The sequence below is a fragment of the Rhinoderma darwinii genome, chromosome 12 (assembly GCF_050947455.1).
Source record: "Rhinoderma darwinii isolate aRhiDar2 chromosome 12, aRhiDar2.hap1, whole genome shotgun sequence".
Classification (NCBI taxonomy): domain Eukaryota; kingdom Metazoa; phylum Chordata; class Amphibia; order Anura; family Rhinodermatidae; genus Rhinoderma; species Rhinoderma darwinii.
The window spans coordinates 56,261,745-56,288,975 of NC_134698.1; the positions used below are offsets into that span (position 1 = coordinate 56,261,745).

Consider the following 27,231-nt stretch of genomic DNA (forward strand, 5'->3'; position numbering starts at 1 on the left):
GGGCCGTTTTTTTACACAGCCCTTTTGAAAAACGGCTGCATAAAAATACGGCCGCGAAAAAGAAGTGCAAGTCACTTATTGGGACATTTTTGGAGCCGTTTTCTATAGACTCTATTGAAAACCGCTCCAAAAACGGACGTAACAAAACGCAGCGGAAAACGCGAGTTGAGCAAAAAACGTCTGAAAATCAGGAGCTGTTTTCCCTTGAAAACAGCTCCGTATTTTGAGACGTTTTTGAGTTTGTGTGTGAACATACCCTTACTTTGTCCTTTTTTCTATTTTATTTCTTTCTGAATTTATCATTTTCCCTCAATCAAGACACTGGGCCTAATTTACCAAAATTAGTAACACAATAAATAGTCTTGTTTCCCATTGTAACCAATCACTATACAGATTTAATTTTAAGAAATTAAGTCTGAGCGCTGATTGGTTGCTATTGACCAGAGAAGTTTTTCTTTTAGACACTATTGATACATTTTCCCATTTCCATTAGTCACTATATGTGGGTGAAATGTATATATCCCACTGTTTTTCATTTCTGTTTCTCTTCAGTTAAACACTACACCGCGTTCCAAATTATTATGCAAATGTTATTTTTCGCTGATTTTCCTAAATAGTCGATGCAAATGACAGTCAGTATAATCTTCAAGCCATCAACCGTTGGAGTATAATGCCAATTTTATTGAACAAATCTCCTAATGATAACAGATTTTTTTTTAGAAGTAAAAAAACTCAAAATGCACTGTTTCAAATTATTATGCACAACAGAGATCAAAACATTTTAAAGGTTGTAAAGAGAACTAAAATGGTAATTTGTTGAATTTGCAGCATCAGGAGGTCATATTTACAGAAATCAAAAGCTCTTTCAATCAAAAAAAAAACTTAACAGGCCAAGTTACATGTTTGATATCACCTTCACAATTCTTGCATCCATTGAATTTGTGAGTATTTGGACAGTTTCTGCTTGAATATCTTTTCAGGATGTCAGAACTGCCTCCCAGAGCTTCTGTTTTGATGTGAACTGCCTCCCACCCTCATAGATATTTTGCTTGAGGATGCTCCAAAGGTTCTCAATAGGGTTAAGGTCAGGGGAACATGGGTGCCACACCATGAGTTTCTCTCCTTTTATGCCCATAGCAGCCAATGACACAGAGGTATTCTTTGCAGCATGAGATGGTGCATTGTCATGCATGAAGATAATTTTGCTACGGAAGGCACGGTTCTTCTTTTTGTACCACAGAAGAAAGTGGTCAGTCATAAACTCTACGTACTTTGCAGAGGTCATTTTCACACCTTAAGGGATCCTAAAGGGGCCTACCAGCTCTCTCCCCATGATTCCAGCCCAAAACATGACTCCACCACCTCCTTGCTGACGTCGCAGCCTTGTTGGGACATGGTGGCCATTCACCGACCATCCACTACTCCATCCATCTGGACCATCCAGGGTTGCACGGCACTCATCAGTAAACAACACGGTTTGAAAATCAGTCTTCATGTATTTCTGAGCCCACTGCAACTGTTTCTGCTTGTGAGCATTGTTTAGGGGTGGCCGAATAATAGCTTTATGCACACTTGCAAACCTCTGGAAGATCCTACACCTTGAGGTTTGCGGGACTCCAGAGGCACCAGCGGTTTCAAATACCTGTTTGCTGCTTTGCAATGGCATTTTAGCAGCTGTTCTCCTAATCCTATTAATTTGTCTGGCAGAAACCTTCCTCATTATGCCTTTATCTGAACGAACCTGTCTGTGCTCTGAATCAGCCACAAATCTTTTCACAGTACGATGATCACGCTTAAGTTTTCTTGAAATATCCAATGTTTTCATACCACTATTTCACACTTTTCGGCAGCAGAGATATCCTTTTTCTTTCCCATATTGCTTGAAACCTGTGGCCTGCTTAATAATGTGGAACGTCCTTCTTAAGTAGTTTTCCTTTGATTGGGCACACCTGGCAAACTAATTGTCGCAGGTGTCTGAGATTGATTACAATGATCCAAAGAGCTCTAATACATAATACCATCCATGAGTTTAATTGAAAAACTAATAATTAAATGTTTATGACACTTAAATCCAATGTGCATAATAATTTGGAACGCGGTGTATTCCCTTCTTTTTTCCTAACTTCTTTTGAAAAAAAGATCAGAAGCCAATGGAAAAACTAATTAACGTTCTCACCCTCTCTAATCCAATGGGGGTCATTAACAAACCAATAATTGGCCATGAGGCAGAAATGCAGCATGCAAATATTGGTGTTAGAAATTAATTCAGAGGGTACAGATTTTTAAGACACATAACTTTCCAAAAATAATGTATATTTCTTTTTAGAATATTTTACGAAACATTGGCACAGAATGAAGCATTGGAACTTGCCGTAAATGTGTTAGATGTACTTGAAGCTTTCTCATTGCTTGAAAACAGGAAGCTGAAAATAACTGAACAATTACGGGAAAGAGTCTAATATTGAAAAAGTCATTATCACATTTACCTCTGCCTACTCCTACAACATCCTTTTCATTATGTATATTTAGTATAGTGCTAAACCGAGGCTCTTTTTATTACTCCGTGTGTATCTCATGCATTTCTTATAAAGCAAAGAAGCTACATCCAAATTATGACAAGATAGTCCTGTCAATAAACCTAAAAATCTACTCTCTACTTATGTATTGGTGTCCACTTTTCTAGTCAATAGAAAGTCCTCTGGCAGGGCTTCATAGAAGTACAAAGATGGCAGCCCTGGGGGCCTTCATCAGGCCCTCAGGCTGCCATGCCAACCAATTGCACCACGTGATTGTGTCGGGGATGGGCCGTTGCAATGTTACATAGGGCCGCCGCCCTGTTTCTAGTCATTTAAATGCTGCGGTTGTAATAAACCACAGCATTATATGGGTTAAACTAGCGGGATCGCGCTCGAGCAGGATCCCGCTCATTACCCTGAAGTGTCGGCTGTAATACACAGCCATCACACTCATTCTAGGGAGTGGGCTCAGCCCGTGAGCCTCCTCCATACTCCCCCACCCGAGGTGCGCTATATATATATATATATATATATATATATATCTATATATATCTCTATATCAATATCGATATACATATACAAACGATGGATGTCGGGAAGGGGTTAAACAGGCAGGAGTAAAACAGGAGTTCCAGCAGAAGGCAGAAAGAGTTGGGTTGTCGTACCTTTGAAGTATCTCTGACCAGAAATACCATCTTGCTTAGACACTGTAGAAGTAAAAATGTGTAGGTGGAAATATCTTACATCACTGGCCTATCATTTTTCACTGCACTGGTGCTTTAAATCCCAAAAAGCCAATAAACACTTGCCCTAGTGGCACGAGGGAGCAGCTTGCGGCTCAAGTGGTGAAACCAGTTTCCCAATGGACTTTACATTGAGTACGACTGTATATAAACCACCATTCTATGCCTACAGGCTCCTGAGATATAAACCAAATACTGAATGATTCAATCTAGATTGATCATCTATGTCGGTATATTTACCCGCTTAACATGGTTTGTCAATTTATTCACCTTTCTTTCTTTTTTTAAGTAAAGTGCTTAAAAGCACCCTTAAAGCAATCTCTATGGTTGCTACCCTACCCTGCATGGTCCTTGACCTAACTGTATGTACTGATCGTGGTTAATCTTATAGATCATGCTTAGAATATATAATATAGGTTACGCACTAATCTGACTTCTATAGAGGCTTTTGACCTTATATTGTGCCCCATTCATTTCTTTGTAATTTGCTATCCCTTCATACTACCTATAATCTTGGGCACCCAATGACAACTATATAGGATAATTGGTTTTCCTATAGTTCTTTCCATTTTTTATCCACCATTGCCCTTATCTTGCTTTTCTTGCTTTTCACTCCATTGTCTTACCAAGTTCATTTCATGTGGAGTATATCAGCAGGAATTCCATTGATTTTGTCAGTAAATACTACTTGCCAATATTCCTGCTGAGCAGTCACATAAACAGTACAGCATATTGTTTTCCATCATGCAGTGAAGAAAAGCATCCTTACTTGAAAGCGATAAGGTTACAGAAAGTGGAAGAAATGATACCAGTTTTGCTTATATAATGCTAAAGATATAAAAACAAACTAATCTTATCCCTGAAAAATCTGACTGTAGAAGGAAGTAATTATATTTCCTTTACACTTAATGTGTCTGTGGATCAGATGAAGGCTCCACGTTCTGCTTTTATGCACAAAGATCATTTACAATGATGGGAAAAATGTTCACAGAAAAAAACGTTCCCGTTCCAGCAGAGTAAAACACTATTATTTTCCATGGTGAGAATATTTGTACTTCTGCGATAACCATGATGGTCAGAGAAATTTGTAAGCAGATCATTTATTTCTGTCTCATTTAATCCCTTAAATCATAAATTGATAATATGGCTTCACCGGGCTCCCAAAGGGCTAAAACCCTTTAATAAAAATAAAAAAAATTGGATAAATAGGAGGTTGCAGACTATAGGTGTCAGGTACCTGAAGTAGCGGATGTCGATCCACCAGGTAGCCACATATTTAAATATTAATGTTAAACCCGGTACTGAGTCTAAGAAGGTCCCCGGCATTCACCCTTTAACCCCTGTACAGGGATCTGGATTTTGCTGTGTGGAATTTCCCAGGTCGCTACCCACGGACTAGTCTCTGTTAGCAACAGCTGTCTAGTGGTGTAGTAGAAACTGATGTTGTGAGACGAAGTCAGCGGGCCGAGTGCGTAGTCAGACAGGCAAATGGTCAGAGTTCAGCAGGGTTCAGTCGAAACGAGAGTCAGGCAGAGATCAGGGCAGGCGGCATACATGTATAGTCAATGGACAGGCAGAGGTCAGGGCAGGCAGCAGACAATATAAGTAATCGGGAACAAGCCGGGTCAATAACGGTAAAACGGCACAAAATTTACTATAGCACTTAATGTACCTTATTGCTCAGGCATATAGCAATAGGGGAAGGATCCTGAAAAAGGACATTGGTGGATAAGCAAAAATGTGAGGTACTTGCCCTTTAAGAAATCATGGAATCAGCCCACGCATGTGCGGATTACAGTAACAGAAGGAAAGCAGTACCGGCTGGTAGGACACTGGCCATGGGAGAGAGCAGGACAGCAGCCAAAGGCAGGAGTGAGACGGTGACTGGCTGTGACAATAGGCTCATACATATGAACGTATTACAACTGCATACAACCTCCTGCATTGTACGGAACCATTACATGGCATCCATAGACATTTGATGCCAATTCCCATAATAATAGCGTAGGTGTGTGGCTCAGGGGTTCACATCAATGTATAACAGAAAAATAAAAATTACTCTGCCTTTTGTGCCACTGCAGGCCAGATTTGCCTATAGGCACAGTAGGCATGTGCCTATAAGTGGTCCTGGGGAAAGGGGCACCTGCTAAAGAGCCCTACTATACCTCCATTTGCTTTCAATTTCATACAGTGTTTTTTTTTTCTGTCATAACATGCTCTGTGAAAAACTGTTTTATGGATTTATTGCTTATAGAGAAGGACGTCTCTGTAATATGCAGAAGGGAGAAAAAGAGGCAGAAAAGGATACGGCGCTCCTCTAAGGTATTCCAGTTTTACAACACTTTGTTGTAGCGCATTGTGAGATATTTGCAACTCACCTGGTCAGATTCTGCTGGGTTTCCTCCCAAAATGTACAGGCTCCTATAGGTATAACACGGTTAGATGCCAGTGCTGTTATAATATTAACCACAGACCGTTGACATCAAAATGCAACATAACAGGGGAGGTATTCACAATTAAACAATTTCTCAACTGTACCTCCGATTACGTGGTCTACCTCCTTAATAGCGACTGTGGGTTACAGTACGTAGGAAGGACAAAACAGACACTAAGGACAAGGATAAATAAGCATAGGTCTAGCACGAACAACCATTCACAGCGTCTCCAGACATCTGCACCAACGCCATGGGGGTCGTTTCAATGTAAAAATTACACCCTTGGAAATCCCAGCTGATGCTAAAAACAGATTCTCAGCCCTCAAAAATAGGGAATCCTATTGGATATATAAGTATCACAGTCTCTCTCCAGAAGGTCTGAATGAGACCCTGGAAAATAACAACTAAGATTGAGATGCCCATTAATAAACCTGTTTCTGGTCAGGTGGTTGGATAACTTATTAGTTCGCTTATTATTATTATTATTATTATTATTATTACCAGAAGAATTGTGTGCCATGTGCCATTGTTTAGAGGAAATAAGAGAGCTCTTTTTCTACAGGTCACTTTTGAGAAATAAGAATGCTCATAAAAATCACACTATTTTAACATATCCCGAATCACTTGATTTTCAATTTGGTGTCTACGATTTTTTTTTTTCGTTTTGAGAAATAATAGATTTCGTTTTTAATAGTAGACAACTAACGAAATAAGGTGGTTCTAAAACTTTTATACAAGTTTGAATTTTTATGAAAATAGTTGGTCTGGTTTTAAAATACCCGCCTCACTTGTAAATTCTTGTGCATAATAAGACTTTTTTTTGTTTAAAAAAAATAAATAGATTTCGTTGTTGGGAATTAACAAAATATTTCGTTTTTATATGAATTTGATTTTAGGATAAAAGATGACACCGTGAAGAACAGATTTTGTGCACGGCTTTACAGTACTCCTGGATAGGATTAATGCATTTTTTTAAAAAAAGGGAAGGCTCCATTGAGATCCAGTTTGGGTTCAATTGGGATGCTGCAACATAGGGAATAGAAATACATATCTAAACTGAAAGCACAGTAGTGCCAGGAACACTATTCGAAGAGGCAATCGGCATCTCCGCAAGAACACACGAGAAGAATAATTTCATTCATGCAGAGGCCAATTGCTATACATTGTTTATTTACTTTCTGTACGGATAGAGGACGTCCGATAATTGCCACCCTTTTTTCCCTATCATCTCCCTCTTTTTTGAAACTAAGTTTAACAGTTGTGTTTCCCAGGTTTTTCTTCCCGTTTTTTTAAAGTATATAACAATGCACTTTTTTGGTAGTATTATATGTACCTGATGAAGGGACCTGTCTGGTCCTGAAACGCGTAGTCCTGCAATAAACGTTTACAAATAAAAAAAAACATCTATGTGGAATTACTTGCCAGGCGGCGTGACCCGTAAAGCTACAAAATTGTTCCGCCTTCTCCTAATGTCTCTGTAATATGGCGCTGTACAGAGAACCATATGGTGGCACGCTGAGTGACTAAGGCACCGTAGTACAGAGCACCATATGGTGTCACGCTGAGTGACTAAGGCACCGTAGTACAGAGTCCACAGGGACTTTGTGTGCCACCATACAGTCTTACCCTCTGCCCTGAGTATGAGGTGTTATAATAGAGAGCATCAATAAAAAAATAATAATAATAATGCCAGATCTAGGCCTATTTGAAAGCTTATCCCATGCACCAAACAATTTCCATTTTAAACTGAGTGATAATCTTGAATAATAATTGATGCATTATTTACATTTTAATGTGAGAAATCATGGTCCAGCAAGGAAATAAATTATTTGTACTCATTTTGGAGAAAGAGATTCTCCTCCTCTTTATCTCCACTGTGCTACTGTATGATAAAATGATAACATTTCAGCACCACTTCAATCACTAAACTATGTTAAAAAATGTCTTATTGAGCTACATCTCATGTTTGCTATTATCTTCCCAATAAACAAATGTTTTTATCATTAGAAAATCAGTGCACACAGTTCTCAAAAGCAGTAGAAAGAATGACGCCAAGGACAGGCAAAAACAGCTGCTGTCCTGCTGTGGACCTACAAAACAAACACCCGCTGTTTCCCAAAGACTAATTTGTAATTAATAACTGTTAAAACAATCGCTGTGAACAGAAATAATTCTGCAACGATTGGAGAAATAAAGGTCCCTTTACACCAATTTTTTTTTAAATCTATTGGCGGCTGCAGGATAAATTTAGTATTACATGCCAGCCATTCCAATTAATGGCAGACCCGTTTATACATTGTAAAGCCGGTCCACCAGAAGCTGCTCTTACTTAGCGGCTCTCCACTCCGGCTCCAAAAGAGGGGGACCACACTCTATAGTACCATGAATATGTCCTACCAAGACTTGATGAAACAACCCCTCTTATGAAGATGACTTTATGCTTGAGGGGAATAGGTCGGAGAATGTGAGCCACAAGCATTTTTAATCAAATGATGTTCCTTTCTCTTCATAATGGCTTGTTCACATCAGCGTTCGGTTCCGTTGATGGGTTCCATCAGACCTTTCCGTCAGGGGAACCCATCATCGGAAAGGCAAACGGAAACCATAGGTTTCCATTAGCATTACCTTTGAAATCAATGGTAATGCTAACGGAAGCTACGGTTTCCATTTGCCTTTCCGTTGATGGGTTCCCCTGACAGAAAGGTCTGACGGAACCCATCAACGGAACCTAACGCTGATGTGAACAAACCCTAACTTGTGTCATGTCTTCCTGCTGTAGCCAAATAATTGAAGACATATATTACAAAAAAAAACTATTTTTATAGATGTCATTTAGGCAAGTAAGTCCAACTGCAGTGCAGAGGAAATTAAGAGAAAATGCAAAAAGAAAGTGTCCTAAATTGTCTTATGAGTAACTTTGAAAGCCAAGACTATTGAAAAGCTGAAGACCATAACAAAGAAATCTTATGTACAATCACATCGAAAGGTTTTAATTTATTTTATTAGGTCATTTACACACATTTTCATATACAGATATACAGGCATTTTATGTTTAAATATTAATATAAATTATTATTCTTATTAATAATAAAGTAAATTTTTGTGTGAATCTTTCCCAATATACAGATATTACAAAAATTCCTTGAAGTCTGTTTTGGTCTTGGTAGACTTTTGGGATGACTGTTCATTTCCATGGATCCCGAGATCAATGAAAGTGTAAAAGGAGCAGAACCTGAACTTCAGTACCTGGTAATGTGGACCTTTCCAAGAGAACATTTACATGACAGAGATTTCATATCTAATGAAAAAAATCTTTATGCAGAGAAGTTGAATAAAAATTTTTTTCCAGAGGAGCTTAGGGGCCTCCTGGTTTAGAAAACTATTTAGGACCTTGTGAGTTAAAAGGTGGGTCCCTGTTCAGAACCCTTATCTATTAGTTAGAGTCATAAGCAGATAGAAAGCACGCCTTTCAATCTGGAAGACCCAGCACGGTCATGCATTACAATGGGCACTGTGTAATCCTTAATTTGCCCTGCAGTGGCGCTGCATGGAAATTTAATACATGCTGCTGGGTTCCCCCACAGATTACAGCTGATCACTGTAGTTTCCAGAAGCAGGGATCGCCTTATTGTCAGGGACCCTTCTAAAATAAATAATTGTTAGTCTTCCTTTGGTTATCTTGCTAGCAGGGGCATAGCTAAAGGCTAACACAAAATCAATAGCGTAGTCTACTGCGCTATTAGTTGCGTCAAGACCACCGGAACCCTGTCAAAACGGTGACAAATGGAAACCTTTAGCAACGTTTCCGTCACCATGGAGATCAATAGTGAAGGAAACTGAAGCTGAAGTTTCAGTTTGCCGTTCCGTTCAGGGGTTACCCGACAGACACCTCCAACGGAACCCCTCAACGGAAGGGCAACGCTGATGTGAACACAGCCTAATACATATGGTAGGCTTATATACAGGGCCCAACTGCATGTGTGATACTGTTTTTGGATACTGTATCTAAGCCTAAGGTAGGCTTAGATACAGGGTCCATCAGACAGTAATCTTATACAGCATAAGATTAGTCTGCTGGGGCCCCGTATCTAAGCCTACCACATGGTAGGCTTAAAAGGGGTTGCCCAGTCCCTGAACATTCATGTCCTATCCTCAGGGTAGGCCATCAATAGCTCATGTGTCGGGGTCCGAATACGGGGACCCCCGGCCAATCAGCTGTTTTGAAGGGGGTGCAGCGCTCAAACAAGCTTACTTGCTCAAACTGAATCGCTGACACGTCCATGTCTGCGAGTCATTGTGAGAAAGTGACCGTAATGAAGGGGAAGTAGCGCTTGTATGAGCGCTGTACTCCCTTCAAAACAGCTGATTGGCGGGGTTCAGTCCCCGACCCATCAGCTCCAGCAGACAATGGTATTAAATTTACTCTCCTCTATGGCCGCAGTGGAGGTCCTGACTCCATCCAGGGTCGAGATGCTGTGTGCAGTGCATAGCGTTATGACGTCATGTGCTGCGCACAGCGCTGACACGTCAGGACTGCCGCTGCGCTCCGGAAGGAGGAATGTAAGTACTATCAGTTACTATAGTAACGGGGGCCCGTGTAGTTTATTACATAGGCCCCAGTTACTATAGTAACTTTTCATTGATGTGGCGTGGGGGGGGGGGGGGGGGGGACGCAGGCCTCCCTGGCTTCGGGCCCGGTCGCAGTTGCGACTGCTGCGACCCCTATAGTTAGGCCATTGTTTGCTAGTAGATTTTTATTTTGAAGAGCTGACATGTACATTCCATCATTAGGGCCAGATTTCTTATTCACACTTAGTTATATATATGGCTGCCACATTGTGTGTAGGTGAATTAATTTTAAGTAATGCTTCTGGAGTGTATGTTTAACTAACCACTCTGTTGCTTGCCAGCGCGTAGGGGAAATGTGACTAAACTCCATCCTCCAAGCAATTATTTGTATTGTTGATTGTCTTTCCTGGTCTTGATTTTGCTAGAGATAACATGCTCACAAATGTAGATCATATGGTCTATTTTAACAGCATGTTCCTAATGTGATTGCTTTGCTTTGTTTTGCTTTCCGGCTATTTTGTGATGTAGTTAGGACTTTGGCATTGGGATGAATGAAGCGCCCTTAAAAATGGGTCAAGGTCAAGGCACAATAAAATGTGAGTAGCAATGAAAGAATCATATCCAGTGGACTTATCCTTTTATTTATACATATACTGGTCAGGTGAGGGCAAGATCTTATTTCTATTCAATGCCGCTAGTAAGAAAGATGGCAGTCCCATGAAATATGATTAGGTATCACAAAAATTATTTTATTTTTTTAAATAATATCCACAATTCTTTGAGGGTCCAATACAAATATACTGTACAATGAATGCTGACCTTTTGATTACATAATTGCTTGGCTGACATTGTGGAGAAAGCTTGAGAAAGCTACAGGTGAAACGTGCGTCGGGGCGCTCTTCCACACCTTGGGTCACACTGATAAACTCCTAAGCATGGGTAAGTGCATCTGTTAGGCCTGCTTTGGCTTTAGGCCACATATTAAATGCACTAGTCACTTTAAGCAAATACTAGCTTCTACATTTGCGTTTTGCATACTCTGCTTTTACATTATCTGTATTTCAAACTACCAATATGGATGCACCCTGTTTTGGAGCTACATTGAGCTAATAAATCTTTCACACTATATACAAAATGTATATATATATACTTTGATCAATGTATACATTAGTGATCCAGACAAGGATTTATTTTAGATTCTCTGTTTTTTTGTTTTTTTTTGTATTTGATGTTATCAATAAAGATGGTCAATTTTTTCATACTTTGATATGTATGGACTCTTTTTGTTCTCTAGTTTATACTGACATTGTGGAAGTAGCTCTAGGCCTCCTCAGAGTCTCCTCTAGTGCACTACTAGTCAGTACAGACAAAAATTAGATGGCTTAAATCTCATTATAAAACCTTTCTCATCAGAGACGCCCTCTTTCAGAATGTAACTAGCATAGACACCCCCATATACAGCTGATTTTGCTAGGGGAAGCCTCTTCTGGCCAGACATCTAGTATTACATGGCGGTCATTCAGAGGAATAGCCATCCATGTAATAAATAGATGGTTTGAGTCTGGCAGAAGTGCCTCTCTGTTTTGGTTCATATAGTGTCCTGCTTTGGACCCCCTCTATCATGTCCATATGCCATAATAGGGCATATGGATAGGGGGTTGTCTTCATGAGTCAACCCCTTTTTAAGTCTGAGTGACCCACTCCTCAATACAAAATTTACAAAGGTTAATTTTTGATCATGCTAAAATTATTCCACTATTGAATTGGAGGTTAAATTTTGATGAGCCTAAAATAATATACTACAGAGCATCACACACAGCATATACGTATAGATAAATTGCTAATTATAAGACTTACTCCCTTTTATAAAGTGTTCCAATAGAGTAGACATTGGGCTGAGGTGAATTCAACTTCTCCACAGTTGCCTGCAAATTCACGCAGACTACAGGCTGCAGCTCACAGCAAGCAATGGTCTGCAAATGCAGAAAATAAACTATTGAAGAAAACCTGTAAGGGCGAGTACGGAAGCCACAGGGAAATCGAATCCACGTGACTTCCCTTCTATATTTATTGTTAAAGAAGACCTCCAGTGGAAACACAACTTTCCATGTCTGCATTCCTCACCTTCTGTATACCACACTCAACTACACTACTTTTATGTATACTGTAGTTACTTTTTGAACTGCTGCCTTGTCTGTGCTTTAAAAAAGCCTCTATCTTGATTCTTAGATTTCCCCAGCTTTCTCTTCCTCTCTGCTTTGCTATAAATCCCATTATGCTTCAGCACAGTATCACATAACCAGGTAAAGACCATACCATTTCTGCATGCTGGGGGACACTGTGATTAGCATTCTCTCTATACTCTCCTAAATAAGCTGAGAAACCATAAGCATACAGACAGGGAGGCTGCACTATATTCTTCTACATTATACCTGTGTAACCGAAACCTGTCTAAATATTCGTGGTAGCTTATGATAGACATTTCTGTCCACCCCTGTGCGAAACAAGCGTGGTACAGGAACTGCAGAAGCCTGTGATGGGTGACACATAGAACTCCATAGACTCAAGTAGAGAAAGCGTGTCACCGAGTCTGATTCACACTGCTGCTAAGCAACCATCCCGGTCTGATATATAGAGATAGAAGCAGGAAAAATAACGGGTGAGGGACTGACACATGGAATACCGTAATGGTACACACGGGAAAGTTTAGTTTTAGCTGGAGAGTCCCTTTAAGGATAATAAGACTACATTAGGAAATTGTGATTCCCTACTAAACTAGTGAGGCTACACAAAAACTCAATGTATACAGTGACTTTTAAGATATATCTGGATACATACGATTGTACAAAAAAAAAAGCCTTTACCACTGTCACCTCTAGCAAGCCAACTGTGTACATAACATCAGTACAAAAACCGAGAAGACATCAGACAGTTGTCATACTCTGTATAGAAATCACAAGTCACCACATAAGGCTTTAAATACATGACATTGTTGTGGTCCTGTGACGTGCGCTCTCACTTTAGTATTTTGTGCCTCCACCTATACTGCTGGAGTCCTGAAGGGTGCTTGCAGCAGAGGCTATGGTATAAGCAATTACAGAAATTTCCTTTTTAACTTGTTGCCAGCGTCTTTCCTGGTTTGGATCGTTTTCAATATCAAACATTGCAGAAGCCAAGCCTGGAAAACTGGAGGCGGCATACCGATTGTTCTGGTTGGGGGCATAAATCACATGCCTGGGGAGAACAGAAAAAATATCTGGAAATTTTGATCAACAGACGTATTGCATACAGAGTTAAACTACAGTATAACTGCTACACAATGAACATTGCTATCTAATTCTCTCTGTACCATGTTCCGCTGTAACTGTAGGGGATAACCAAGATCTCTTTTCTGTCCCTGAAATAAAAATTTTAAGCAACTTTTACCCAAAATGTGGAGAATAAAAAAACTGAAGGTATTTTGCAATATACATATACAGTGAAGGAAATAAGTATTTGATCCCTTGCTGATTTTGTAAGTTTGCCCACTGTCAAAGTCATGAACAGTCTAGAATTTTTAGGCTAGGTTAATTTTACAAGTGAGACATAGATTATATAAAAAAAAAAAAAAAAAAAGAAAATCACATAGTCAAAATTATATATATTTATTTGCATTGTGCACAGAGAAATAAGTATTTGTTCCCCTACCAACCATTAAGAGTTCAGCCTCCTCCAGACCAGTTACACGCTCCAAATCAACTTGGTGCCTGCATTAAAGACAGCTGTCTTACATGGTCACCTGTATAAAAGACTCCTGTCCACAGACTCAATTAATCAGTCTGACTCTAACCTCTACAACATGGGCAAGACCAAAGAGCTTTCTAAGGATGTCAGGGACAAGATCATAGACCTGCACAAGGCTGGAATGGGCTACAAAACCATAAGTAAGACGCTGGGTGAGAAGGAGACAACTGTTGGTGCAATAGTAAGAAAATGGAAGACATACAAAATGACTGTCAATCGACATCGATCTGGGGCTCCATGCAAAATCTCACCTTGTGGGGTATCCTTGATCCTGAGGAAGGTGAGAGCTCAGCCGAAAACTACACGGGGGGAACTTGTTAATGATCTCAAGGCAGCTGGGACCACAGTCACCAAGAAAACCATTGGTAACACATTACGCCGTAATGGATTAAAATCCTGCAGTGCCCGCAAGGTCCCCCTGCTCAAGAAGGCACATGTACAGGCCCGTCTGAAGTTTGCAAATGAACATCTGGATGATTCTGAGAGTGATTGGGAGAAGGTGCTGTGGTCAGATGAGACTAAAATTGAGCTCTTTGGCATTAACTCAACTCGCCGTGTTTGGAGGAAGAGAAATGCTGCCTATGACCCAAAGAACACCGTCCCCACTGTCAAGCATGGAGGTGGAAACATTATGTTTTGGGGGTGTTTCTCTGCTAAGGGCACAGGACTACTTCACCGCATCAATGGGAGAATGGATGGACCCAGGTACCGGCAAATCCTGAGTGACAACCTCCTTCCCTCCACCAGGACATTAAAAATGGCTCGTGGCTGGGTCTTCCAGCACGACAATGACCCCTAAACATACAGCCAAGGCAACAAAGGAGTGGCTCAAAAAGAAGCACATTAAGGTCATGGAGTGGCCTAGCCAGTCTCCAGACCTTAATCCCATCAAAAACTTATGGAGGGAGCTGAAGATCCGAGTTGCCAAGCAACAGCCTCTAAATCTTAATGATTTACAGATGATCTGCAAAGAGGAGTGGGCCAAAATTCCATCTAACATGTGTGTAAACCTCATCATCAACTACAAAAAACGTCTGACTGCTGTGCTTGCCAACAAGGGTTTTGCCATCAAGTATTAAGTCTTGTTTGCCAAAGTGATCAAATACTTATTTCTCTGTGCACAATGCAAATAAATATATATAATTTTGACAATGTGATTTTCTGGTTTTTTTTATATATATATATAATCTATCTCTCACTGGTAAAATTAACCTAGCCTAAAAAAATTCTAGACTGTTCATGTCTTTGACAGTGGGCAAACTTACAAAATCAGCAAGGGATCAAATACTTATTTCCTTCACTGTACGTTTAACACCTTCCCGTGCAGCCATTTTTCAGATTTGCATGTCAATTTTATCCTCCCCACCTTCCAAAAGCCAAAACTTTTTTTTTTTTGTCAATATAGGGCTATGAGAGCTTGATTTTTTGTGGGACGTGCTGTAGTATTTCAGGGCACCATTTATTGTACAATATAATGTACTAGGGAACGGGAATAGTTTTTTTGTATGGAGCAGGTTTAGCCTGTGACCCCGCTCCATATTTCTCCTACCCAGCTATGACGTAAATATGTCATATGTCGGGAAGGGGTTAAAAAGCCTGTGCCCAGTGGCTCGCAGCGGTCGCAGTTACGACCAGGCCTCTAAACCTGGGGGGCCCATGTGGTCCCCGTTGCCATACAGCGTGCTGATTAAATACATTTTCTGTGGCGTGAAGCCGGAACTTCCTGGTTACGGTGACATGGTACACTTAGTGTACCATGTGACCGTGACGGCACGTGAGGGGCATTCCAGCCAGCGTGGAAGAGCAGGTGCGGAGGACTCCAGGTGAGCTGCAGAGTCTGTATTGTAATGTAATGTAATGTATTATGCTGTCTTGTATTGTGTTGTCTTGTAATGTATTGTCTGTTTTGTGTTTGCGGTGGACAGGGGGGGCCATTAAATTACAGGCCCCCCCTCCTCTCTCCACCGCAAACTGCACAATACAACACAATACATTACAAACTGGGGGTCGTGTGAAGACCTCCGGGGGGTCGCAAGTCACTCACCGAGGTGCCGGTTCCATTCAATGCTGGAGCAAGGAGCTGACGGCTCCTTGCTCCAGCATTCACTGTGCCCTGAGCGGCTCAACGCATGCAAGCGCGATGTAGCGACCTCATCGCACTTGTCTGCGCTGAGTCACTCATAGCACACATCAGGGGAAGCGAAGGATCCTCCACCCGGCGCGGGAATGGGGATAGGTAAGTAATTGTTATTTTTCTATTATGCACATATACGGGCATTATACTGTATGGGGGGGCTGATATTGCGGGGGGGGGTATTATACTGTATGGGGGGACTGATATGGCGGGGGGTATTATACTGTATGGGGACTGATATTGCATGGGGGCTGATAAGGTGGGGGGTATTATCCTGCATGGGGGGCTGATATGGGGGAATTATACTATATGGGGGCATTATGCTGTATGGGGAGCTGATATGGGGGTGTATTATACTGTATTGGGCTGATTTGGGGGCATTATACTGTGGGAGCTGATATGGGGAGCATTATATGGTACTGGGCAGTTATAGGGGGGCATTATACTGTATGGGGCAGTTATGGGGGCTTTATACTGTGTGCGGGCATCTATGGGAGCATTATACTTTATGCGGGCATTATACTATTGGGGCTGTTGGGGCAAGGCGGCTGGGCATAGGCACGCGCAGGGGTTTGGTGATGGTGGTGTTGGGGAGGGGTAGGGGGGCCCAAGCTGAATTCTTCTACCCGGGCCCATGAGCCTTTAGCTACGCCGCTACCTGTGCCTTTCTGTTGTCAGCTTATTATGGAAGGGACCAATAGTGATCGCAGCTGTTACAGGGACCAGAGGCGGAGGGGGTGACCCAGATGGAGGAAGAAATACTGTTCTATTGAACCCCTTTAGGGCTTGTTCATAATTTTGCTATAAACAAACATATGGTTTTTATACCATAAACTCAAATACAAGGTCATAATGCCGTGGTTTCCGTGGGAACACTGTATGGAGCAGCAAGGATTGTTCCTTCCCATTTATCATGAGTCACACCTAGAAAAGCTGGAAATGTGGAAACTCGCACATTCCGTGCTATATATCGCAGATCCATGTAACCCTAGACACATCCTAGTATTGTTGTTAATAATTATAACAGTTTCATTAATAGCTGCCGAGAACAAAAAGGGAGAGGTCATGCCTTAAGCATTTAAAGAGACAGTAACATAATTGAAGTTTAAATCCATGCTCAAAATACAAATGAAGAGGAAACAAACGTAATGAAAATCTGATGATACAACATGCTTTTTATGTTTCATTGGCAAACTATATGAAAGAGGAGCTTTATGAAGCATGTGCCTATGAGGCTCCTGATGATGCCATAGGACCATGGGTGTACATACTATAAAGGAAAGTGGCCTCTATGGGGCCCGAGAGAGAGGGGAGTCCTGGGCTAGGACTGGTTGTGGTTGAAGAGTCAATCCAAAGGTCATGATATGAGGAAGGTGGGGGAATCATACCAAGCCATACTGATGAGGTTCCCATACGATGAGGTTCCCAGTTTGATCTTTGCTATTGGGTCCCTTCTCTTCTGTATTTGCCACAGCACAGTGCCACTCACTAGACCATTTTGCAGGATGTATACAAATTGTGACATCCTCGTGTCGGATCGACAGCATATGCAAAGAGAATGTCTAAAGAAGGATTTCCCTTTTCATTTTGGTTTTAGAAAATATTTGTATATGACATATTCTACATATAATATATAAGTATCCACATTTTAATATCCTATAAACAATCTGTGTCTTAATGCTGAAAGTTTTCCTTTTGTTCCTGTGTATTTTCAGGATATTGCTTGTAGTATAATTGGATACAATCTTACTGCCACATACTAATGATATATTTGTCCTAACTGCTGTATTATTCTCCATGGTGCAGTTAGCGCGTAACAGAAAAGATTGTTGTGCTACACAATTGCTGAAGATACTAATGATGTTTCTTGTTTGCCAAGACTGTGAGAAAAATGGCTATATAAAAATAGAATGAAAATGAACGCATTATAGAGCATACAAAATAGTACAATGCCGTTGTCAGTGTTATCTGGCTCACATAAAAGGGTTAGAAGCTATTAAAATCCCAGCTTTGCTTAGGAAGTGAGATATTTTTACGAGGCTGGTATATGTATCCAATATTAATCATTGAAAAGATCGTAGACACAAAGCAATGGTTGTCCCTTTCAGTAATTCTGATCATCGTCTTGTATGGAGATTTCACATACAGTACACATACCGTATTTTTTGGTCTGTAAGATACATTAGACTCTCCCAAGTTCAGATCACAGAAAATGAGGGAAAAATTAGATTTCAGAATAATCCAGACTTTCCTGGTGTCCTAAGGGGTTAGCGGACGTATTATTGTCACCAGCCCTGGTGGTCTAGGGCAGTTGTAGGGGTTATTTTAGTAGTGGATAGGATAATGCATGCTGTCCTGGTAGTCTAGGGTAGGACATATTGTTTTCAGCTTCCCTTTCCGCCCTGTATTGATAATACAGATCAGTGATGGGAAGGGACAGAGGGGTCTCTGTATAATGCCACACAGTTCTCTATGATCACGCAGAGTGCCACCAGTCCCCCCTGACTCCGGATTATAAGATGTGCACACTTTTTAGCAACATTTTTTTTCATGCTAAAAAGTCATATCTATCTATCTAATCTAATCTAATCTAACCTTATCTATTGAGCTATGCAGACCAAAAATCATAGCCTTGCCAAGCCTTTAGAATGGTTTATGAGTCTCCAAAAAAAAAGGGGGACGTCTGCCTTACTCCTCCTAAACTCGTTGCGAGGCAGGCAAGTCTTCCACAAAGATGGGAATTCATTCGGCTAAAGCGGTCAGTTATTACCACTGCTGACATACAGTAGATCATTGCAGTGAGGGGAAGTGACACGTGAGTGGATGATTTCTTACCACTTCCACCCAACTTCCTGGCAACCTGCAGAGTAGTTGGAGAGAGATAGAGGAACTTTTTATTTTTTATAAACCAAAAATCTCAGGCACTGTCTATGGGGGCACTCCCTCCCTGGCACAGTCTATGGGGCATTCTCTGGCAAGGACTGTTGGGAACTACAAAAAATTCTTGGAAAGCACGGATCCGGCCCATGGGCCTCATGTCACACAGTAGAGACCAAAAGGATGTATGAGATTGCACCCTCATTCTTTTGTCAACATATATCGTCCAACCGGAAAATGGGGAGGCACCTGATTTGCAATGTGAATACAGAATTAAGACCACTGTAAGCTCTAAGGGCCAGTTCACACTTAGTTTTTTAACCCGTTTTTTTACTTGGAAACCGCATCGAAAAACACGCCAAAAAATGGCCGAAAAGGTCTCCCATTGATTTCAATGGGAGACGGAGGCGTTTTTTCCCCGCGAGAGTAAAAACCGTCTCGCGGGAAAAAGAAGCGACATGCCCTATCTTCGGGCGTTTACGTTTCTGACCTCCCATTGACATCAATGGGAGGCAGAGAAAGCGTATTTTGCGGCGCTCCATGGCTGCAGGTGAAAAACGCCGCAAAAATCCACGTGCAGGCAGAGCAAAATCTGCCCCAAAATTCCAAACGGAATTTTGAGGCATATTTTCCACTTGCAAAAAAACTCTTTGTGAACCAAGCCTTAGTTTGGTTTTAAGTGGGAGGGTGGTTACAAAATCTGAACTGTACCTAGTTGTTATACAGCTTTAATTAGCTTGTGATCTAGTAAAGCTCAACAAAAGTAGATAATCTATGGGAAGTTCTTATCAAACACATTACCTGAAGTCTAAGTTGCCAGCTACTCCAAGAGGATCAATGAAGGATCTCTCGAATTGCATCAGTTGATCATTAATTTTTCTCACCTCTAGTGGACTGAAAAGAGAGAAAAGGGGAAAATTGTTATATATATTTTTTTCAATGTGCTCTCTCTTTCATGACATGATCCAGGGTATGGTGATCCTAAAGAAAACATGTCCCGTTTTTCTTCTTATGATAAATTAAAGCCCCAGCACTCATTTTCTGTCAAAGAGCAGAATGGACATGTGCTGGAAACCGCACTCACTTGGCTATTTTTGTTCATCTTATTCGCTGTGCATGGCATCGATGGAAACCTTAATGAGCACTAAAAGTGGAAGCAAAAATAAAAATTCCATGTGACTTCTCTGCCTCCCCCCCCAAGTTTTATTTGAAGGGGTTGAGAAACATTGCTTCTATGTTCCAGAAATAATACCACACCTGTCCTCTGCTTGTATGTGGTATCTCAGCAGTTCCTATGCAGTTGAGGAGCGCCACACCTGTCCTCAACTGTTGATATTCATGTAATCCTATGCTATAAGATGTTAAAATTTTGACCAATTTTATGGCTTTTGTACTGAAAAAAGGAAAAAAGTGTTCAGTATTCCAAAGATATTCACATATCGACCTATTAACCCCCTCCCGACAAGTCGGGTGGTGGAGCGTGGAGCAAGCTCATGGACTGAGTCGCTCCATGGAACAAGCATGTCGGCTGTATGAAACAGCTAACACTTCAGCGTAACGAGCGGTTTCCCGCTTGGTTAACCCCTATAGATGCTGTATCTAAACGGTTAAAATGGGGGGAGGCCAACTGTGACGGTGCATCGTCCACCCATGATGCGAGCGCGGGGTGTCGATGGTTGGCATGGCAGCCTGGGGGCCTAATGAAGGCCTGCAGGTCTGCCGTCGCTGTACTCCTATGAAGCCTTCCTGGAGGCTGTCAGTATAGCGATATAGTGTAATACATTAGTATTGCAGTATATTATGCACGCGATCGCTGGATCAAGTCTCCTAGGGAACTAATAAAAAAAGTTTAAATATAGTTAAAAAATATATAAAAATAATACAAATCTTAAAAGTTAAAAATAAAAATAAAAAAATTACATTTTCCCCAAACACAATGTAAAAAAATAAAACCTAACATATCTGGTATCGCCATGTCCATTAAAGTCTGAACTATTAAAATGTAACATTATTTAAGCCACAGGGTGAATGCTGTAAAAAAATTATTAAACGCCAGAATCACTGTTTTTTGGTTATCTCTCCCAAAAAATGGAGTAAAATGTGATCAAAAAGTTTCATTGTACCAATAGAAACTACAGCTCGCCCCGCACAACATAAGCCCTCATACTGCTCAATCAACGAAAAAAGAAACATTTATCCCTGGTGATTTTTTTTTTAAATGTATTTTATTTTATTTATTTTTTTTCCTTGTAAAAGTAGTAAAACCTAAAAAAACAATATAAATTTGGTATTGCCGTAATAGTATTGGCCTGCAGAATAAGGTTAAAATGTTGTTTTTAATGCACGGTAAACGCCGTAAAAAATGGCGTAAAAATCAAAACTCCCCAAAAACTGGAGGAATCAGCCAACAAATAAATTTGGCCCAATTTCCCAGTACATTATGTGGTTCAATAAATGGTGATGAAAATCAAAAACTTGTCCTGCAAAAAACAAACCCTCATATGACTATATAGATGAAAAAATAATAATGTTATGGCTTTTGGAATGAAGAGAGGAAAAAACGAAAGTGAAAATCCGAAAAATGGCTGCGGAGCGAAGGGGTTAAACACAAACCCCAGATGATGACAAAGTACAATTTAACATGTTTTTAACAATGAGGACATTGGTCGTCCAGGAGAATAAATTCACACTGACAAGAAAGATTATGCTAATTTTGGTTACAGAAGGTTTTCCGAAAGGAAAACTGCTCTCGGGTAAGGAATTAGGCATACTGAAAATATATTAACAGCCTTGACATTTCCTATGTTCCCTTGAGTAAGAAAATAGTATCGTTTTTTTTAATGTGGAAATTTTTCTGTTCCTGCATTTCTATCATGAACCAGGAGTCAAGCAGAATAGATAGTTTATAGGTTATTCCTTTGGGAGGCCGTTATCTGCATATTTCCCACAATATCCTTTTGGACACCTTTTTTATTTAAAGAATTAGAATACACGCGTGGAGAAAATATGGTGATATGTTTAGCGGTAATGTATCATCAGAAAATGACACGTTATTTAACCCCTTAATGACCCATGATTGATATATTGGTCACGAGCGCGTGCTAGTTGCCGCTCTGTGACTAATATATCTGTCATTGGGTTCTTGTGGGTACTCTCACTGTGCGAAGAGCATGGCTGCTATAAACAGTCGGGCTCCTGCCACAGCTGCCGGGCTAAGAGAACTCTGCTTCTGGCAGTTTACACCATTAACTCACTAAGGTGTTTGAAGGAGGGAAGGGGGATTTGCGGGATGCCTATAGGTTACCATAGCAGCCAGGGGCCTAACAAAGCCCCTAGGTCTTCCTTCAGTTGCTTGTCGGTGTTACAATACTAATTACGGTGTAAATGCTTTGAAATACTATCCATAGTGCGACAGATAAAGTAAAAAAAATTAAGTTGAGTGTAGTAAAGTTCAATAAAAATTAAAAAGTTCCCCCTCTAAAAAAAAAAAAATACATGAAACCCTTTTTTCATATATAAAAAAGCAACTTGAAAAAAATCCATGGCGGAATTGCGGTTTTGTTTTTTTGTGCATTTCCTCCTAAAAAATAAATAAAAATTAAATCTAATCAATTAAATTATATGTAACTTTTTTAATTGGTACTAATAAAAACTACAACTTATCCCGAAAAAAACAAGCCCTCACAAGGCTACATTAACAGAAAAATAAAAAGTTATGGATCTCGAATGTGGCGACACAAAAATCGCTTTTCTCCATAAAACATATTTTATTGTGCAAAAGTACTAAAACTTAAAAAAAGACTAGAAACCTATTTGGTATCGCTGCATTTATACCCACCTGTATAATAAAACTATCGTGTTATTTTTACTGCATAAAAAAAATGCAAAAAACAATGGCATAATTGTTGTTGTTTTCTGCATTTCCTTTTAAAAAAAAAATTCATGTGACAGAGACACATATCCTCTCTAATTTGCAAGGGGAGTGATATCATCAAGAAAAGTTTATCTATGCCCCGTACAGTGGGAGACATGACCATGGTAGGCTGTGTTCTTTTTTTCTTGATGTCATTCGCAGCTTCCCTCTTCCCAACGCTTCATCACAGAGGCACAAAACCAGGGAAAAAACCTTTTTATCCTGCTCTCTGACTTCAAGCGAGCAGTGTACCCCAAATATTGCTCCTAGAGCTAAGATGTAAGCTCTAAGCCCTTTTATATTGCTGTCATAGCAATTGTTTCAAATCATGACCTATTACATGCATATCTTCAAACTAGCCCTTTTTCACAGGATTAAAGTGGGCTTATGCTAATTTGCACAACAGTGCTGGTTCCCGGCTCGAGCGTATTGGCCATTGTAATTACCGGGAAAATTCCCGATGGGGCGCTCGTTTATAATACATACTGGGCTGCCTGGCCACCCATCCCTCCTCCTCTCCATGCAGCAGCCCGGCTACTGGCCAGTGTCACGTAATTATGAGCGGCCATTAAGCTGCTGCGCACACAACGTCCTGACGCTGACCAGGCCAGCGTCAGGACGTTCTGTGCGGAGCTAGCACTGCCATTACATTCTTAACTTGTCTCTGCCTCCTTTTCTCCGAACACCCCATGGCGTGCGGCGGCGCCGCCGTCAATGTCTTCCGGCTCCTGGGCTGAGCCGACATTTAAGAAGAGCAGCCAGTCAGAGTCAGTAAGGTAACTTGTGTGAGTGTGACAATTTGTGAGTGTGTCTGTCTATATGCCTTTTTTTTTGCCTGACATGATCGCTGTACTAGGGGCTGATAATCAGCCCCATCTATAAGGCTACATACGTGACGAGTCTCCCTAGTACAGAAATCATGTCCGCTCACACATAAGTAATCAGTCCCTAGACTAGAGGCTGATTACTTATGTATGTGCTGACATGATTTCTGTACCAGGGGCCCCTAGTACAGAAATTGTCAGCCCAGGATAGGGGATACATGTGTGATCGCTGGGGGTCTAACCGTTGGGATCCCCAGCGATGAGCAGAACGAGGCGACCGAAATTCCCCTTAAGTGCTCGATGAGAATGGACCGGCGCTCCATTGATTTCTATGGGACTTCTAAGACCTGTGTCTCCGGCAGCTCTATAGAAAAGAATGGAGTGCATGTTGTTCATGCGCACCAGCACTGCATTCTCATCGAGTACTACAGGGGAATTTTGGTCCCCCATTCTCCTCATTGCTGGGGGTCCCAAAGGTCGGACCCCAGCAATCACACATGTATACCGCATCCGTTAAAATAGCTTTTTTTTTTTCAATCCGCCTTCCACAAAAAATTTGCTTAAAGTAAATTAATAAGTCCAATTTACCCCAAAATGATACTAATCAGAACTATATCCCAGCCCCTCAAATATCAAGCCTGCATTAGGTTACATCGAGAGAAAAATAAAAAATTTATGGCTCTTTGAACACAACGATGCAAAAACAAATTATTTTCAATTAAAAGTGTTTTTATTGTGCAAAAGTTGTGGAACATGAAAAAAACCCTGTACGTATTTGATATCACCGTAATTGTATTGAACCAAAGAATAAAGGTAATATTTTATTTGCGCCGCACGGTGAAGATTTAAAATTGATGAAATTATTGTGGAATTGCTTTTTCTTTTTTCTCCCGTCACAAAAGTTTATAAAAGTTAATCAATAAACTATATGTAAGTCAAAATGGTTCCATTAAAAAAATTACAACAACTCCTGCAAAAAATAAGCCCTCATACAGCTATGTTAACGGGAATATAAAAAAGTTATGGCTCTTGAATGTGACAATGAAAAAACTGAAAAAAATTGCTTGGTCATTAACCCCTTCCCGTCGCAGCTATTTTTCGGATTTTCACTTTAGTATTTTCCTCCCCACATTCCAAAAGTCGTAACTTATTTTTATTTCAATCAATAGTGCCGTATGTGGACTTGTTTTTTGTGGGACGAGTTGTAGATTTTCACAGCATCATTTATGGTACCATATAATGTAGTGGGAAACTGGGAAAAAAATATTTGTGCGGTGGAATAGGAAAAAAACAGCAATTCCTCAATCTTTTGGGTGGTTTTATCTTTACCGCGTTCACCGTGGAGTAAAAACGGCATGTTAACTTTGTTCTGCGGGTCAATACGATTACCGCGATACCAAATTTATACCTTTTTTGATGTTTTACTACTTTTACAAAAACTGATTGTTAAAAATAAAATTTTAGTTTTGTCGCCATAATCCGAGAGCCATAACTTTTTTTTTTGTCGATTTAGCGGTATGAGGGATTATTTTTTTGCGGGACGAGCTATAGTTTCTATTGGTACCATTTTGGGGTACATGAGACTTTTTTATCACTTTTTATTTAATTTGTCGTTGGATAGTTTGCAAGATATACTGCAATACTAATGTATTGCAGTATATCGTGATTCGGACAGTCTCCTATGAAGTCCTACCTCCTGCAGGGCTTCGTAGGAGTACAAAGATGGCGGACCTGGGGGCCTTCATTAGGCCCCCAGGCTGCCATGCCAGCCAACGGCACCCCTCCATCTCGCAGCAGGGGGGCCATTGGACTGTTACAGGAGGTAGACCCCCTGTTTTCGGTGATTTAAATGCTGCAGTCGCTATTGACGGAGTAAACAAGCGGGATCGCGCTCCAGCAGGATCCCGCTCGTTACCCTTAAGTGTAGGCTGTAACACACAGCCGACACACTTGTCCTATGGAGCGGGCTCAGCCCGTGAGCCCGCTCCATACTCCCCCTCCCAACGTGCGCCATATATATACGGCGGATGTCGGGAAGGGGTTAAAGTGTCCCTCCAAAGTTACCCTCCTCCCCGATATGACATTGGGTGTGGAGAGCCGTAAATGCTGGGCAGTGCAGTTACTGAGGCAACCGTATGACGCCCAGCGAGTATCGTACACGGATCCTATTTTAATTATTAGGACCTGTGCACAATACTCACAGGGCATTGTACGGTTGCCTCAGCAACTGTACCGCCCAGCATGCAGTTACTGACTCTCCATGCTCTGTGAGATCGGGCGGGAGAGTAACTTTGCAGGGACACACTTAAAGAGGCTCTGTCACCACATTATAAGTGCCCTATCTCCTACCTAATCTGATAGGCGCTGTAATGTAGATAACAGCAGTGGTTTTTATTTTGAAAAACTATCATTTTTGAGCAAGTTATAAACAATTTTAGATTTATGCTAATTAGTTCTTAATGACCAACTGGGCGTTTTTTTAAACGTTTTTTTACCAAGTGGGCGTTGTAAAGAGAAGTGTATGACGCAGACCAATCAGCGTCATACACTTCTCTTAATTCATGCCCAGCTTGTTTCACTGAACAGCGTGATCTCGCGAGATCACGCTGTGATGGGACTCCCTCCCACAGGTTCTTCATCGGAGCCACGGAAGACTGAACAGACCGCCTCCGACCGCTGCAGATTCAGATAAACGTCCTGGCACGGCTGGAGGCGATGTCTGTTGACTCTTCCATCCCACCGGTGAAGGAATTGCCGTTGTTTGTAATAGTCCGAACTATTACAGTATAACGGTATTTAACCTGCTCGGTGAACGCTGTAAAAAAATAAATAAAAATAAAACGCCAGAATTGCTGCTTTTTGTTACCCCCCATAAAATAAAAAGTGATCAAAAAGTTGCATGTGCCCCAAAATGATACCAATAAAAACTACAGCTCGCCCCGCAAAAAATAAGCCCCCATACGGCTCAATCAACGGGGGAAAAAAAGTTATGTCTCTGAGAATTTGGTGACACAAAAAACTTTAACAAATATTTTTATCCTTGTAAAAGTGGTAAAACATAAAAACAACTATATAAATTTGGTATCGCCGTAATCATATCAATCCATAGAATAAAGTTAACTGGTCTTTTTTTACCGCTCAGTGGACGCCGTAAAAACGAAACCCAATAAATAATTGCGGAATTGCTGTTTTTGGTTTTTTTTCAGTTCATTATATGGTACTTAAATGGTGCCATGAAAAACTACAACTTGTCCTGGTAAAAAATTGGCCTGATTATTAAGGGGTTAAGGATCCAACTAACACAAAAGTTAAAAAGCTTCATTTCTAAACCAGAGTATGATGGTGGCTACACAAAGAATATTTGTAGTGTGACCGTTAAGAAGGCAAATGCCGCACAAAAAGTTAGTGCACAGGAATAAGATAAATTGCATGTCCGT

The 27,231-nt window shown here is 40.8% G+C and overlaps 1 protein-coding gene across 1 annotated transcript in view; it reads right to left on the reverse strand.

The window, feature by feature from the left end:
* Window positions 1–8,705: 8,705 nt before the first annotated feature.
* The window catches only part of LOC142664435 (putative N-acetylated-alpha-linked acidic dipeptidase), a 96,317-nt gene continuing 77,791 nt past the window's right edge, over window positions 8,706–27,231 (reverse strand). Inside the window, exons 11-12 of the mRNA XM_075843501.1 lie at window positions 19,859–19,951; window positions 8,706–13,497 (exon numbers count right to left, since the gene is read on the reverse strand). Coding sequence (XP_075699616.1) covers window positions 13,284–13,497; window positions 19,859–19,951 — 307 coding nt within the window. The 3' untranslated portion in view covers window positions 8,706–13,283. The remainder of the gene's footprint in view (window positions 13,498–19,858; window positions 19,952–27,231) is intronic.